We start from the raw sequence: 14,726 nt of genomic DNA on the forward strand, positions 1-14,726 counted from the left end.
GGGTCCTGAGAATAAGGAGATGTTAAGTAATGGCCTGCAATTGAAAGAACACGAAATTTTCAAGCCCAAAACCCTAAACTCCAATTTGATTTCTGCATCCACGTGTGCTTGAGTTTATAATTCCTCTAGCTTTTAGTAAGCTGACATCTGTCAACCCAATAATCAAAAAAATTTACCTTGGCCTTATTATGTATATATTTGGCAATTACTTGTCTGTGCATACACTGTTCAGGTCAAGAAAACAGAAGCTCCAGGAGTCAGGACTATCAAGGAGTGTAGTGCTTGGAATATAAAAGGTATGGACTTATGTCGAAAATAACTTACCCAGCAAAACTTATTATAATGCTACAGGGGAAATATGGACCATTAATGAAAAAGGATTGCCAAGGATTCTTGGTGAAAAGACCAGAACTGCAGAGAAACTCAGAAGTTCAAACAAAGAAGTTAAGACAAACATAAAAAATTAAACAAAAATAGTCATAAGGGATCAAACAAGGATAAACTGCTTACATTCAATTATGGGGAGATAAAATGTGTACCTTCTGAACCTTCTGAACCCTAGCATCCTCAGGGGTCAAAGCAGTCTAATTAGAAAAGATCTGGGTATGCTTATTCTATGTCTTAGTGATCTTAAGAAAAAAATGAAAAGAGAAGGGAACAGGAATATGGTGAGGAGGGGGTGGAGGGAGAAAAGGTTAGGGAAAATTATCTCACATAATCATGGTGTGAAAGTAGATACCCTTACAAGCAAGGATGGGGGGAACGGCTGCCACTTGACCCTCATTCTCACCTGAACTTGTCAGAGAAAAGAATATACACACATACAGAGTTGGGTATAGAATTGCATTTCAGTGAACAGAGAAATAACAGGGAAAGTAGAAAAGGGAGAATTAGAGGGAGGGTACATTAAGGGACGGATTATTTCCAAGCAAATCAAACTCTTAGGACACACAAAAATTTATATGTCATTATGAGGTGACAAAGAAAGGGAATCTGAGATGTCCATCAACTGGAGAATGGCTGAAAAAGTTATGGTATATAAATGTGATAGAGTATTATTGTGCCGTAAGAAATGAAGAAAGAGATGGTTTCAAGGAGTCCTGGGAAGACTTACATGAACTGATGTAGAGTGAAGTGAACCAAATCAAGACAATTTATACAATGGCAAAGACATGGTAAAAAGACAAACAGCTCTGAAAGTAGGTACTCTTGATCAGAAAAAGAACTAATGATGAAACGAGCCACCCACATTCAGATGTTGAAGGACTTAGCGCATAGAACGAGATGTATATTTTTTGGGGAAGGCAGAAATATGTTTTGCTTTACTATACGCACGTACACACATACGTACATTTGCAAGAAAGGTTTTGTTTTCTTTGAGTACTATCAATACTTAAGTCAATACTGAAAGGAATTACCTCAAGACTATTCTCTAGAAGGTCAAATACTGAAAAACTGAGGTTAAAATACTTTGGCCATGTAATGAGAAGACTCACTGGAAAAGACCTTGATGGTGGGAAAGAGTGAAAGCAAAAGGAAAAGGAGACAACAGAGGATGACAAGGATAGTGTCATGGAAGTAACAAACACCAGCTTGGACAGACTAAGGAAAATAGTAGAAGGCAGATGGGCCTGTTGTGCTATGGTCCATGGAGTCATGAAGAGTCAGAAGGGACTAAACAACAATAAATAAATGAATAAATAACACTAAATGTTGTATTTGCAGAGCTTAGCTGGTTAAAATGAAAGTGTATCTGTTCAAACTATGCAAACCATCCTACCTTATCCAAAAACCCAACTGATCCAGACACATCAATATTTACTAGAGAAGAGGACCACACACAATCAAAATTGAATGAAAGACTTATCATTCTTCAAAGAGGGTAAAAGACAGGGCAAGAAAAATGTCCATTTTCCTTTTTTGATCATTTTCTCAATGCTATGCTTGCAAAGATCCACAAAAATGATTGGTTCAGGATACACTAAGTATCAGCAAGGAATGTGGAATATGGAGGGTGGAGCGTGAGAGGTGGGATGGAGGAGATTAATTTACATTTTAAAAATCAATTTAACATGAGGAGCATAGAGAACTTTTTCCAGGAGTTTGGCTTTGAAAAGGAAGACAGACATAAAATGACAGCTTGAGAGGAAAGCACTTAGAGCTCTGGGCATGAAAAGTTTCTACAACGAAATGTTTGTAAAACATAATCAAAAGACACACTTTAGCTTCCTAGATAAAAATATATGTAACTATCAAAGTGAACCAAAAAAGTTTTGACTATATTCCTTACTTCTGGTAATAAATGAGGTAAAGAAATCACCATTTTCAAGAGGTCAACAGATTTACACAAATAAGAGAAGTTACTATAATTATTTGCTAGAAATGGAAAAAAGGACTTTTCTTTCCTTCCCAAATAGATGCAATTTTAAAAGAAAGAGAAAAAACAATAAAAGTAGAGCTATAAAATATTCTAAATTGGATTAGTAAAAAATTGGATTATTTATAAGATGTTAAATAATAAATACTCTATACCTGGAAGGATTTGCATTAATTGCACTAAGTATGAAATTTTTCCTACTTAATACCTTAGAAGCATATAACTATCTGGAAAATATTCAAATTATTCTTACCTCTTCCTTGCTGATTTCCATTGGATCCAAACTATTTCCAGATCTACTGCTTTTATCTAGAAAAAAGAACCAATCAAGTACAGTATTTATGTGTCATAAGGATTATCTCAATAATGTTACAAAAGAATAAATACAATTGCCAATAGAAGAATTAACTTCTGCTCCTATTTCTTAAATTAGCATGGTATTTAGGTGATAATGCAGTGACCACATTAGATTCAAAATTAATACAACCCTGTAACAACCAGCATACTACTGTCTTTCACCCTTTTCCTCAATAAAATTTAATTATGATGTAAGCATTGGATGATTTCATAAAAAATGTCATTTTAATGTAAAGAATCTGCCACTACAGTAAAACTGTAATGTATGATACTTTACCTTCAAGGTGACCCTGTTCTCACAAAGCTTGTTCAAGCAGAGCAGTAGGACTATAGCAGGGCCTAACCTAACAAGTAAAAAAGGCTTCAAACCTGGGCATTTCAATGAACACTCTTGCCAAGTAGGAGGCCTGGCCTAGCTAAATTTGGAAAGGCCTATGGCCACAAAACTACTGTTAGGGGAGGAATGTTTTTTGGCAAAAGGAACACAGAAAGATCATCTACTTTAAAGGTGCTGAAGAGTGATGATCTAGATCAGTGGAAGAAGTACTCACAGGAATGATATGACAGATTACTCAAGAATACTGAAGCAATTGAATATTATTAATTTTCATTAAAATTATGAAAAGTCCATTCCACTAAGAAAAAACATCAGTTACACAATTTAATACAATTCAAGCTTATGAACTATACCATTTCCTTCAAAAATCCTGTCCATGTAAAATATATATACACACACAATTAATATTCTCATATGACTGAATAATGGTTCAAAAAATTGACCATTAAACTATACAGTCACTAAAAACACACAAAAAAAGTATATTACAACTCAATTCTTATTGTAGAAATTGTCATTAAGGGAAGTGAAAGTCAAAGTAGTTTTGTCACCACTCTCTCTCAGGTCCCAGTCCAGCTCTCTAAGACTAAGTTTACAGAGAAGTCACCTTGTACTGGTCAAGGGTGCCTCCTCATCTCAAAGTTCCCTAAACCTGAGAAATAAGAGATCTTGTCCCCATCCCTTCTATGTCTCCCAGTATGTGAGGAGTCCAAATTATTGTGCTCAAATATCTTTCTATAGTTCAACTGTTTGGCCAGGGGAGGGGGGAACGGGGCGAGTGCCCCTCAGCAGAAGTCAGGAGATATAAGGTCTACTCAAATACAAAAGGAAAAAGAGAAGAGTAAGCCTAGAGTGACTAGTGCTCCACTTTCACCAATTTTATCCAAGTAACTTTTATACCAGTTTGAATTAAGAAGATGGGTTATCTGCCCAAAGTTGGTGGGAAACACAATGTTTCATCTTTAGCTGTGATGTTATGTTTTCTGATTGGCAAGCTCTTGGCTCAGGATACGGTGAGTCGGGACAAAACGGGGTAGAATGGGTGAGATGTGGGGGTGTAGTTTGGGCCTGGGGTAGAAGAATGATGGTAAGAGCCTGGCTGTAACTTCTTCTTGTAATACATCTGACCTGTACAAACATGGGGCTGCTGGTATCTGCTTGTCTCACTGTCTCTCAAGGGGAAGGAGGGACAATAAATACCACTGACATATCTCATAAACACAGAAATTCTAGCCCAGAATTCCATGGTTCCATGGAACACAAATGAGGAAGTTTTGGCAACTGGTGCTTTGACTCTTCCTCCATGCCCCAAATCCAGTTATCAGGTCCAAGTGATTCCATCTCCACGATGTCTCTTTCATCTGTCTCTAGGACATCATTTTTCTACCACCCTACTTTTCAGGCCCTCCCTGAGTTTTACCTGACTATTCAGCAACCCCACAACAGGGCAACAACTTTATTGACTCCTTTTCCAAAAATATACATGAACCTTTGGCTCTCATCGGGTCAATCTAGTGTTCAAAAATATTTAATGGCCTCCCTTGGCCTAAAGAATCAAGAGCAAACTAGTTAGTACTAGAATTCAAGGACTTAAATGGTCTAACTCCAACCTACTTCTCAAGCACAAAAGCCCATTGAGATTCCCCAACACATCTTGTATTTTTCCCACTTCTTGGAGTAATTAATTTCTTCCTATCTCTACAAACTGAAACACTACCATACTAAAAAGATCAGCTCAAATGTCACCTATTATATGAAGGTGTGTATGCCTAATCCACCCAAAGGGGAAGCACATAGCACTTTGTCCTCCTCTTAAACACTGCTACTATTCTAACAGGGCCCTCTCTGTGGATGTGTCTTATCAAGCTTCTGGACTGGAAGCTCCTGAAAGGCAGGGACTTGAATCTCCTTTACTTTTGCAATCATGTTAAATACCTGTCAAAGTATACTGTTCATAGTATACATGTATTAATTATTTGTTGAATGCTATGGAAGACAGGATCTTAAGTTATAGGCTACCAAGCAAATCTATTGTGAAGCTACTTATGAAAAGAAGTGTCAAATTATGGAGTGATTAGGTAGGCTGTTAGTAAGGTACTTAATTTCCAGCTCTGTGTTAGCATATATTTATCATACTATTGGGTAGCTTTTTTTAAATGCATATAAGTGATTAATAATTAGAAACTGGGTAATATTTTACTGATATTTTAATAATACTACTATTTTTACTGAAAGAAGAATAACTACCTGGAACAGGTTATATAGTCACTCTCTCAGCTATTAAAATTTATAACACTCTGAGAGAATGGCCCATGTAACCCTTTCTCAAAGCACCACCATTAACCTAATAAGAACAAATCTAACTGACTAAGGAGAAAATGTTAGCTTCTCTAAGGCTGGATTAAAAAAAAATGAAAATCATCCAGTAGTAAAAAGCATCACAAGGCCAAATATGAAAAGGAGTTCACTGAACAACCCAAAAAAGAAACAAACAAAATATACAAATCCTGATCCTAGAGGTTGGTGGTGCTCATGAAGCTGTAGGGGAAAGAACTTATTGGTGGCTACTTAACTAAACATTTGGAAGGACTGACTCCCCCTAAACAAGTCTTTGAAGCACAACTTCACTGGAATCCAGCAAAGTAAGATCCTGAAAATGACACACAATCTGATTCAGTGTTCTAACTTACTAAATGCAAAGCAAAAGAACATGTATAAAGAATTATACTAAAACCTAGAGAACACCTCAAACAAGGAGAGAGTGGGAGGGAGGAAGGGAGGAAGGAAACTATAGACCAATGAGACAGAATTTTAAATAAAAATTAAAGAGACTACAGCAACAAATCACAAAAATGATATACCATTATAAGATTGGATTTGTACCAGGAATACAAAATTGGTTCAATATTAGGCAATCAATATAATAAAATATAGTAATAAATAAAATAAAAATCATATAATTTTATCAAAAGATGTTAAAATCCAAAGAATATAGATTTTAGTTACCTGTGACATTAGCAGTTAATGACAAATTGATTTTATACTAGGGTAAAGCTTTGGTTAAAAATAAGAAAAATTACATTCTAATAAAGGCCTCTCTAAGGTCCAAGCAGAAATTGAACTCTGACAGGGTCTTTTTGATTTTGGTGGAAAAAAAGTTAATGGCTAATAGGTTTAAAGACTTAAAAATATCTACAAATAGCACCAGCAACCATACCTGTTTGGGAAGGTCTACAAATTTCAGACAAAGACAGTGAACAATAACTGGACTGTGCACAAAGGTATTAAATGCGAGTTCTCTCATGGAATCGTGGGGATTGGCCAGGGTTTGGGAGAGGAGAAGGGTCCTCCCAAATGTTAACAGCAAGGACACTAGTAATAAAGGGAATTGTTTGCCTGAGGTCAGAGACTGCTAGTAAATTCTCCTCTTTACAGAGATATAAAGTCATCAGCAAAGCTAAGACTTAAGTGAGTCTTAGGAGCTTACAGTGGGAACTTTCAACCTAGGAAGATAATGAGCATCGTCTCAAAGGCAAGGGAACACCATAGACAATACAGGAAGCCCTAGTTACACAAAAGCCCTAAGTTCAACATCCTCAAAAAGGCTGTAAGATAAGAATGCCTAAGAAGATGGACTTAATGGACTTTATGACTATCTCCTTTAATTGAAGTCAATTCTGGTTAGGACTAGGTCAATTACAAAATTTAGAAAAGACAACTAAAGTCCTTCCAGCACCACAGAGTAGGAGAGGAAGCTTAAAAAAAAAAAACCACAGTAGGAATTCCTAATTTCTATGACATTCAAATGAAGTCATATTGTGAATTTAAACATTTCTGAAGACTGAAGTCAAGTGCTGACAGCTTTTGATAAGAAGGGATGGTGAAAAACATCAGAAGAAGGTTATTCTATCACTGATACAGCTTTGGCTTCTGTAAAAAATCCTACAGACCAACACAAATTTAGTGATGAAAGTTTTGCCTATGTGCCCTCTAAGTACCATCAATCCTATGCTACATCGAAAGTTTTCTTCAAGCAAGTTATATACTTCATGTATTTATTCACTACAACTGAGCTTTTTGAGAAAGTTTCTGAATAAGCAACATTTCTTAACTAAAAGTCAAGTCTTTGTTACCAGAACATACAAGGGCAAACAGAAAGCTAAATTATTTGAAAATATTCAAAGATTCTACCAAGATAAGACCCATTAGATTTTTCCCATTTACCTATAACCTTGTTCAAAGTCAGTCTTGGAGGAGAATGTGCGTCTTCAGATTCTTCAGAAGAGTGCGCCAGAAAGTCATGAAGTTTCTGCACCAATGTATTCAACTTGCTTTCACTGTCAAAAATAGAAAACTTTAGTCTCTGAGGTTAACACTTTAAGTTATACCCCCCCTCAAAAGTAAAATTCCTCAAAACCTGAATATTCAAATATAGCCCCAAAGGGTTTTAAAAGACTTTTTAGTCCTTAAATTCACAAAGGAAATAAAAATGACCAAAAGTGACCCATCAAAATGTTAAAATAAAAGTATACTGACCCTCACAAGACAGTGCTAAGTGCTGAATTCAACATAAGTCTAAATTTCTTTTTAAAAATCACTTTTTAAGCTGCAATGCATATTAAAATATTTAACATAACTGGTAATTTTAACTTGGGAAGTTTTTCAATAACAATTTAATAAAATTATTTACCAAGTTTATTTATTAATTTTATGAAAAGTAGAAGCAAGAATCTACCAAACCATTAGCCTACCTTCTATTTCATTGCTTAGTCAAAACCCTTTTTAAAATACCAATACCAAAAACTACTAGAAGAGGTAAGGTGGTACAAAGGATAAGATTTGGACTCAGTAAGATCTGGGTTCAAATCCTGCCTTAGACACTAGTAGAGTAAGTCATTTAACCTCTTCTTGCTTAGGTTTTTACAATGCAAAATCAGAGAGCAGGGCTGTAAGACTGCTAAAGCCTCTTCCAGCTCTAAATCTATGACCCAAAGCTAAAATCAAGAGAGTTGTTAAGGGGATAAAGTAGTATTAATTCATGGCTGAATTATAGATACCCCTGAAATGAAATCAGTACATTTAGAACTTGGAAAAGATCTTAAAATCATTTTACACGTGAGCAAATGAAGCAAAGGGACTTGGTACATGGTCAGATAGGGGAAGTAGCAGAGCTGAGGTTTTAACCCAGGTTCTGTGATTCAAATTCAGAGATTATTCTATACCAAATGATCTCTCATCTTGCAATACTCACACACCAATCTCCTCATTATAATTTTTCAGGAAATCAAAACTTAGGGGTTCATACTGGAAAGAGGCTTTGGCTCTTCAGATCTCTCCAAACCCTGGACCTTTGACATCAGCTCAGCTGCAAACTTGTCCCAAAACCAAGTAAACTACCACTAGTTTCATCTATTAATTTACATTGTCTGATCAGGCAAGGTGGAGCAAGGGGGAGAGAGAGGAAACACCCAATGCCAGGGCCAGGATTCCATCAAGAAATGCTCCCAATAAACAAAGTGGTGGTTGGGCTCTACAATGCTATTAATGTTGCACTTCAATAGATAAAGAGTCAAAGAAGATGAACAAACAGTTCTCAAAAGAAGTTTTTAGTTTTTACAAAAGAAACTATTAACAACCACATGGTAAAATGTACCAAATCACGGATAAAACAAAGTAAATCAAAATAACCCTGACAGTTTTACCTTACAATCAGAAACTGGAACAAAGATAAAAAAAAATAGGAATAATCAGTGGCAAGAAGGGTAGTAAAAAGATCAGCATGTTAGTACAGGGTTGGTGTAAATTAGTATAATTATTATGGAATTTGTTTCCATGGAAAAGAAGGTAGAGTGAGGCAGCAAAGATCCCAGCACCATCAATTTATTTAGCTAGGCTAGCAGTAGTCAATTAATTGGATCAATGACTCCTCAGTAGTCAAAGAACCAGAGTAGGGGAGTGCAGGGTCTTTTACAGAGATGAACAGCATGACAGAGCAAAATCTCCAGCAATATAGGTATGTCTTTTCATGATTGGCCAGAAAGTAAAAATACCCTCTGATTTCAGTGTGATATTATGATTGTTTGGACCTTCCCTTACAAACCCCCTTAACCAATAAACAAGACATGATTCAGGTCACAAGACAAAGGTAAGACAATTTTAATTGGCACATATTTGAATGAGGAGATGGGATAAACGTCATCCACGGCTCTTCCCCATTTATAATTGGGAGATGAGACCAGTTCTCACATGATGGGGGTTAGTCTTCAGGAGATGAGACACAGGCAAAGAAAGCTGCTACCATGATGGGCTCAACTAGACTGACTGAATAATAAATCTAGCTTGATTAAATCTTAACAAAATAGAATGAAAAATCAATTTCACAAATTGCTAAAATGTCCATGCCCTTTGACCAAGAAATTCTACTAGCCATATACACCAAGAAGAGCAATGACAAAAAAGAAAGGCGACACATACACCAAAAGACTTGTAGCAACCCTTTTTGTGCTGGTTAAGAAATGGAAATAAAGTAGATGCCCATTGATTGGGGTAGGGCTAAGCAGATTGTGGTACATGAATGTAATGGAATATTGCTGTGCTATAAAATATTGTGAATATGATAAATACAGATAGCATGTATAAACTGATGCAAAGTTGAGTAAGCAGAGGCAGGACAGTATTTAAGTGAAATAAAAAGAGGACGAAACAAAGGATTTTGTCATTTTGAGCATACCATAGACCATCTGGCTACAAAGAAAGAGATGAGGGTTTTAGGAAACAAGTTAAACAAGCCTACCAGAAAGGCATGATATGGATGTGATGGAGGACTCCCATTAGGCAAACATAGGCTAGAACTGTTTTCCTTTCTTAAAAGCAGAGGAATCGATAACTTCTGAACTTGTCTTAATCAAAGATTGCTCATTTTTGCCTGAAGGAAAAAATAACAGCCATTGTTTAGAGTACCTCAATTAAATAAGCATTTACTATGGAACTACATAGGTTATAGACTATACAGGCTGTGGATACAACATTGTAGTTCTTAAATGCCAAGGTGCTTACTTACATCTATCTAGTAGAGATGAGAGTTTCATCATCTCTAAAATAGGGGAGTTGGACTACAAGACTTCTGAATTTCTTTCCAGCTCTACATGTATGATACTGTAATGATTCAATATCCTATGAACTGGATAAAAGTTGAGGAGAGATACAGAGTTCTACAAAAGATCTCAAGAGGAGAAAATTGTAGGGTAAGAGAAATTGGTGGTTTCTTACAAAAGTTGTCACCTGGGCTAGATTCCATTAAAGGAAGGGAAGCATTTCAACAAAAGCCAAGAACTTGAAGAAAAAGATCAGGGAATGTCAAGATTTCAGTCTAGCTGAAAGGAGGGAGCAATACACAAGTTTAGAAATGAAATTCGGAGTTGTAAATTTAGAGGACCCTGAATGCCAGGATAAAGAAGCTGTATTATTTTAATAGAGCAAGAGGAACCACTAAAGAGGTGTGCATTAAGACAGCAGTATGAAGACATAGATTAGACAAGGGAGAAACTAAAGGCAAGACAATTATGATGGCTTTACATCAGACTAGATTGGAGGATAGGAAAGAGACAAAAATAGAATAAATGCAATAGGAATGGAAAAGAGGGAGTACTGATAGAGAACACCAGAGGACAGGGCTTGGCAACTGACTTAATATGGAAAACGAAGGAGATAGATGAATAAAATACAACCCAGATTTCAAAGCCTCAGTCATGAGAAAAATAGTGATACTATCAACAGAAAAAGGGAATCTGAAAACAGACTAAGGAAAATTTAGAAATAGATGCCACGTTTTCCTTCTAGGAGGGGAACATGACACTTGTACATCCTCTCTCATAGGAAGAAGAACATTTTAGAAACCATGCAGCTATATGAATGTGCCTTAAAATTATTGTTGTCAGTTGTTGCCATCATTATCATCATCAGAACAATGTTTTGTGAGTTGAAATAGAGAAGGGTTTTCAGCGGCGCTTGGCCACAACCAGGGCCCTAAGCAAAATGGCAAAGTAAGAGTTTTCTCTTTCCTTTTTGTTCTGCTCATTTAATGTTTTCTTCTCATCTTTGTCCTCATTAACCAAATAAGCATCCAAGAAAAACAAGCAACATAAAAATAATTAGGCAGAAACACAAAAGCACCAACCACTTGCTTTCAAAATGTGTATATTAAAGAAAAAAAAATAATTAAAAAAATTATCCAGCCTACAAAAAAAAAAAAGGAAAAAAATAGATTCCACAGCAACTCACCACTGGAATAAAAAAGGTCCAAACAGAAATATACCAAAACACTCACAGCAACGATTTAGAGGCTGTTAGGTGGGTCAGTGGATTGAACACTAGGCCCAGAGTCAGGAAGACTTTAATTCAAATCCTCACACACTAGTTATGTGACTCTGGGCAAGTCACTTTGCATTCTTTCATTTATGAATGTAGGAAAGAAAACAATATTCTGAGACATACATAAGCTTCACCAAATGCCAAAGGGGTCCATGACACAAAAAAGGTTAAGAACTTCTGCATCAGAGCAATGGCTACTGAAGGCTTGGAGCTAATGTAGACTTCCATCTGCATAGGGAGCTCTCAGGTGAATTACTTATGCAGATGCAAGTAAATGAGTTAATAACTCCAGATTCAGATGTGTTCATATGTGGCTAAGTTTGTGTCTTCCTGGATGTATAAATATTAATTCCCACTGCATCTAACTCAGATAGGGGTCAAGTTACTAAAGGTAATAGTTTGATCATTTGGATCTCTGTGCCACAGCTTCAAGAGGAGGTTATATAGAACAGGCCAATGAGGGAAAAGGAATCATGAGGTCTTAGAAATCAGTACTTATGTGGGACTTTTTGGCAAGCACTATGCAAGATATAATGCATACAGCAATATCTAAACCCTTAAGAGTTCCCTGAGTCATGGAATTGTAGTTAAAACCAAATAGTATCAGGTTCCCAGGAAGGTGAAAGATAGTTCTGCTCTAATCATAGGGATGAAGGAGGCTGGAGAACTTTGCTATACCAATTCCCCAAAGAACAACCCAGTGTGCCCATGAGAAAGGCAGGTGGCAGTCAGCAGTTTACTGCATATTAGAGAAAATAACAGTATGCCTTCACTGTCCTTTCACTGGGTTACATGACCTTCACTGCCACACTAAAGGGGGCAGAGACCGAAAACAGATGTAGGAAATTGATGTATATCACAATATGTATAACATGGTTTTAAACAGAACAAGAGATATCATAATGGCTAGAGAAACTACTGAACTAAACCATGTTCAAACTATTATCAAAGCTGAAGTCAAGTGAGAATATGGGCATCGGAGCCATGGTGCTATGTCCCTAAGTCCCTCAAAGGCTCCACACACCTAAGGAAAACAGCTTTGGGTCCCTCTCATTTGGCAGTTCTTTTTTTCTCTGGTATAGTGTGTGGACAACTCCTTCCCATAAAAGGTCTACAGGATCAAAGGGTGATATTGTTTTGAAATGCAGGGGGGAAGTGAAACTGTCACTAAATAATTATGGTGAATAATTATGTATACAGAATAAAGGGGATCACCTCATTAAATTAGTAATCCTGAGTTCCTAAAGAAGGTGAGGGAGAGAGACCATATCCAATTTCTGAGAAAGATGGGGCCAGCCTATCAGCTGAGGCCTCTAAAGGGATTCTGTTATCATTCCCCCATGGAGCTCCCAGAAAAAGAACCATCCTGATAGGCTGTCAAAATAAGAAGCTAATGATACAAGCAAATTACAAAGTTAACACTGGAACCAGGATAGATTGCATAAAAAAGGGAAAATTCTAGCAATCTTGCTAGAGATGACCCTGAGCAATGATACAAATTGGTGACTGTGCTGGAGGTATTATCATTTATGCTGAGGCCTTTATGTTCCGGATGCTGGTCCCATTTATCAGCATGACTAACCACATGAACCAGATCATTAAGATCCAGGGCTCAGCCCTTCCAAGGTGGGGTTAGGGAGGGAGGAATTGTCAAATTCCAGGTATTAATTCTCTTCCACATTTGGTCAATTCTTCAGGAGATCATTAATTTTTTCCTTCTTTTTCAAAAGCACTGTCTAGCAGGTTCCTTACAATCACCTGAAAATAAAGCTGTTCTGTAAGAGTACTAAAGGGCTGAAGGTCCTCTACAAGTCCTGAAGGATCCTGTGACAAAGAACCATTAGTATCTCCCAGAATCCCATTGTGGCCTTATAAATTATGCTGGTTCATTTCCTAAAATACAAGGAAGATGTCCCCAAGAATAGATTGTCCCAGAGGACTAAGGTTCAAGAAACTTTGCCATTGGCAGGCTCCTGGTGTGCACAGGCTATGATGACAAGGTTTCCTGGTTACCTAAGGGCAAAAATGGCCTAATCATATTAATTCATAATCATCAGACTGGCAAAGTTGATAAAAGGAAAATCACAAATATGAGGATATGGGAAAACAGGAACATCAGTGCACTTCTGGTGGAGCTATGAACTGGTCCAACAATTCTGGAAAGCAATGTGAAACTATACCAAAAAGATATTAAACTAGGTATACCTTTTAACCCAACAATACCCATTACTAGATTTATACCTCAAAAAAATCAATGAAAGGTGTGTGTGTGTATCAGCAGTTTTTGTGGTAGCAAAGAACAAAACTGAAGGGATACATAAGGAATTAGGGAATGGCTGGAAAAAGTTATGGTATATGCACATGATGAAATACTATTACACTATAAGATGATGAAGGGGATGCTTTCAGAAAAATCTGGGAAGACTCAAATCAACTGATGCAAAGTGAAGTGAACAGAATCAGAACAATTAATACAACAATACCGTAAAAATGATTAACTTTGAAATACTTAGTAACTCTGATCAACACAATAAATCCAAAGTTCTCATGATGAAATATATTACCCACATCTAAATAGAAAGCTGACAGATCCAAAGTGCAGACTGAAGCATATTTTATTTTATTTTTATGATTCTAATGATTCTCTAATTCAGAGAGTTGTTTTGTATAAGTATACATCTTTTGTTTACCTTGCCTTCTCAAAGGGTAGGGGAGGAGAGTCGTAAAATTAAAAACTAAAAATCAATTAAAATTTAATTTTAAAAAAGAAAAAAGTCTCGAAACATTTTTCATAGATAAAGTCAGAACAACTGTTCATGGGTGGAACAAGACAATATAATAAAAATAATAATCTACCTAAATTAATTTATTTATCCAATACCATACCAAACTACCAAAAAATTATTTTATAGAGCTAGAAAAAAACAACAAAATTCATCTGAAAGAACCAAAGGTCAAGAATATCAACAGAATTAAAATTTTTTTTAATTCAAAGGAAGGTGGCCTAGCTATACCAGATCTCAAACTATATTATAAGGGCGGCTAGGTGGCACAGTGAATAAAGCACTGGCCCTGAAGTCAGGAGGACCTGAGTTCAAATCTGACCTCAGACACTTATCACAAAAACTAGCCATGTGACCTTGGGCAAGTCACTTAACCCCAACTGCCCTACCTTCCCCCTCCAAAAAAGCAAAAAAACAAAACAAAAAAAACTATATTATAAAGTTATAATCACCAAAACTATCTGATACTGGCTAAGAAATAGAGTGGTGGTAGATCAGTGGA

General features: G+C 36.5%; 1 protein-coding gene across 13 annotated transcripts in view; it reads right to left on the minus strand.

Moving 5' to 3' along the window:
• The window catches only part of ATRX (ATRX chromatin remodeler), a 208,142-nt gene that overhangs the window by 141,707 nt on the left and 51,709 nt on the right, over nucleotides 1–14,726 (minus strand). For 7 of the 13 annotated variants that reach the window (XM_069062493.1, XM_069062496.1, XM_069062492.1 and 4 more), the window contains exons 3-5: nucleotides 9,865–9,996; nucleotides 7,296–7,408; nucleotides 2,631–2,686 (exon numbers count right to left, since the gene is read on the minus strand). In XM_069062493.1, the coding sequence (XP_068918594.1) occupies nucleotides 2,631–2,686; nucleotides 7,296–7,408; nucleotides 9,865–9,902 (207 nt within the window). In that variant the 5' untranslated portion in view covers nucleotides 9,903–9,996. The remainder of the gene's footprint in view (nucleotides 1–2,630; nucleotides 2,687–7,295; nucleotides 7,409–9,864; nucleotides 9,997–14,726) is intronic. The other 6 variants (XM_069062495.1, XM_069062488.1, XM_069062487.1 and 3 more) reach the window with 1 other exon arrangement.

This window comes from Petaurus breviceps, unplaced genomic scaffold (assembly GCF_028583685.1).
Source record: "Petaurus breviceps papuanus isolate PSGF00001 unplaced genomic scaffold, PetGlider_PUasm1.0 90459, whole genome shotgun sequence".
Classification (NCBI taxonomy): Eukaryota; Metazoa; Chordata; class Mammalia; order Diprotodontia; family Petauridae; genus Petaurus; species Petaurus breviceps.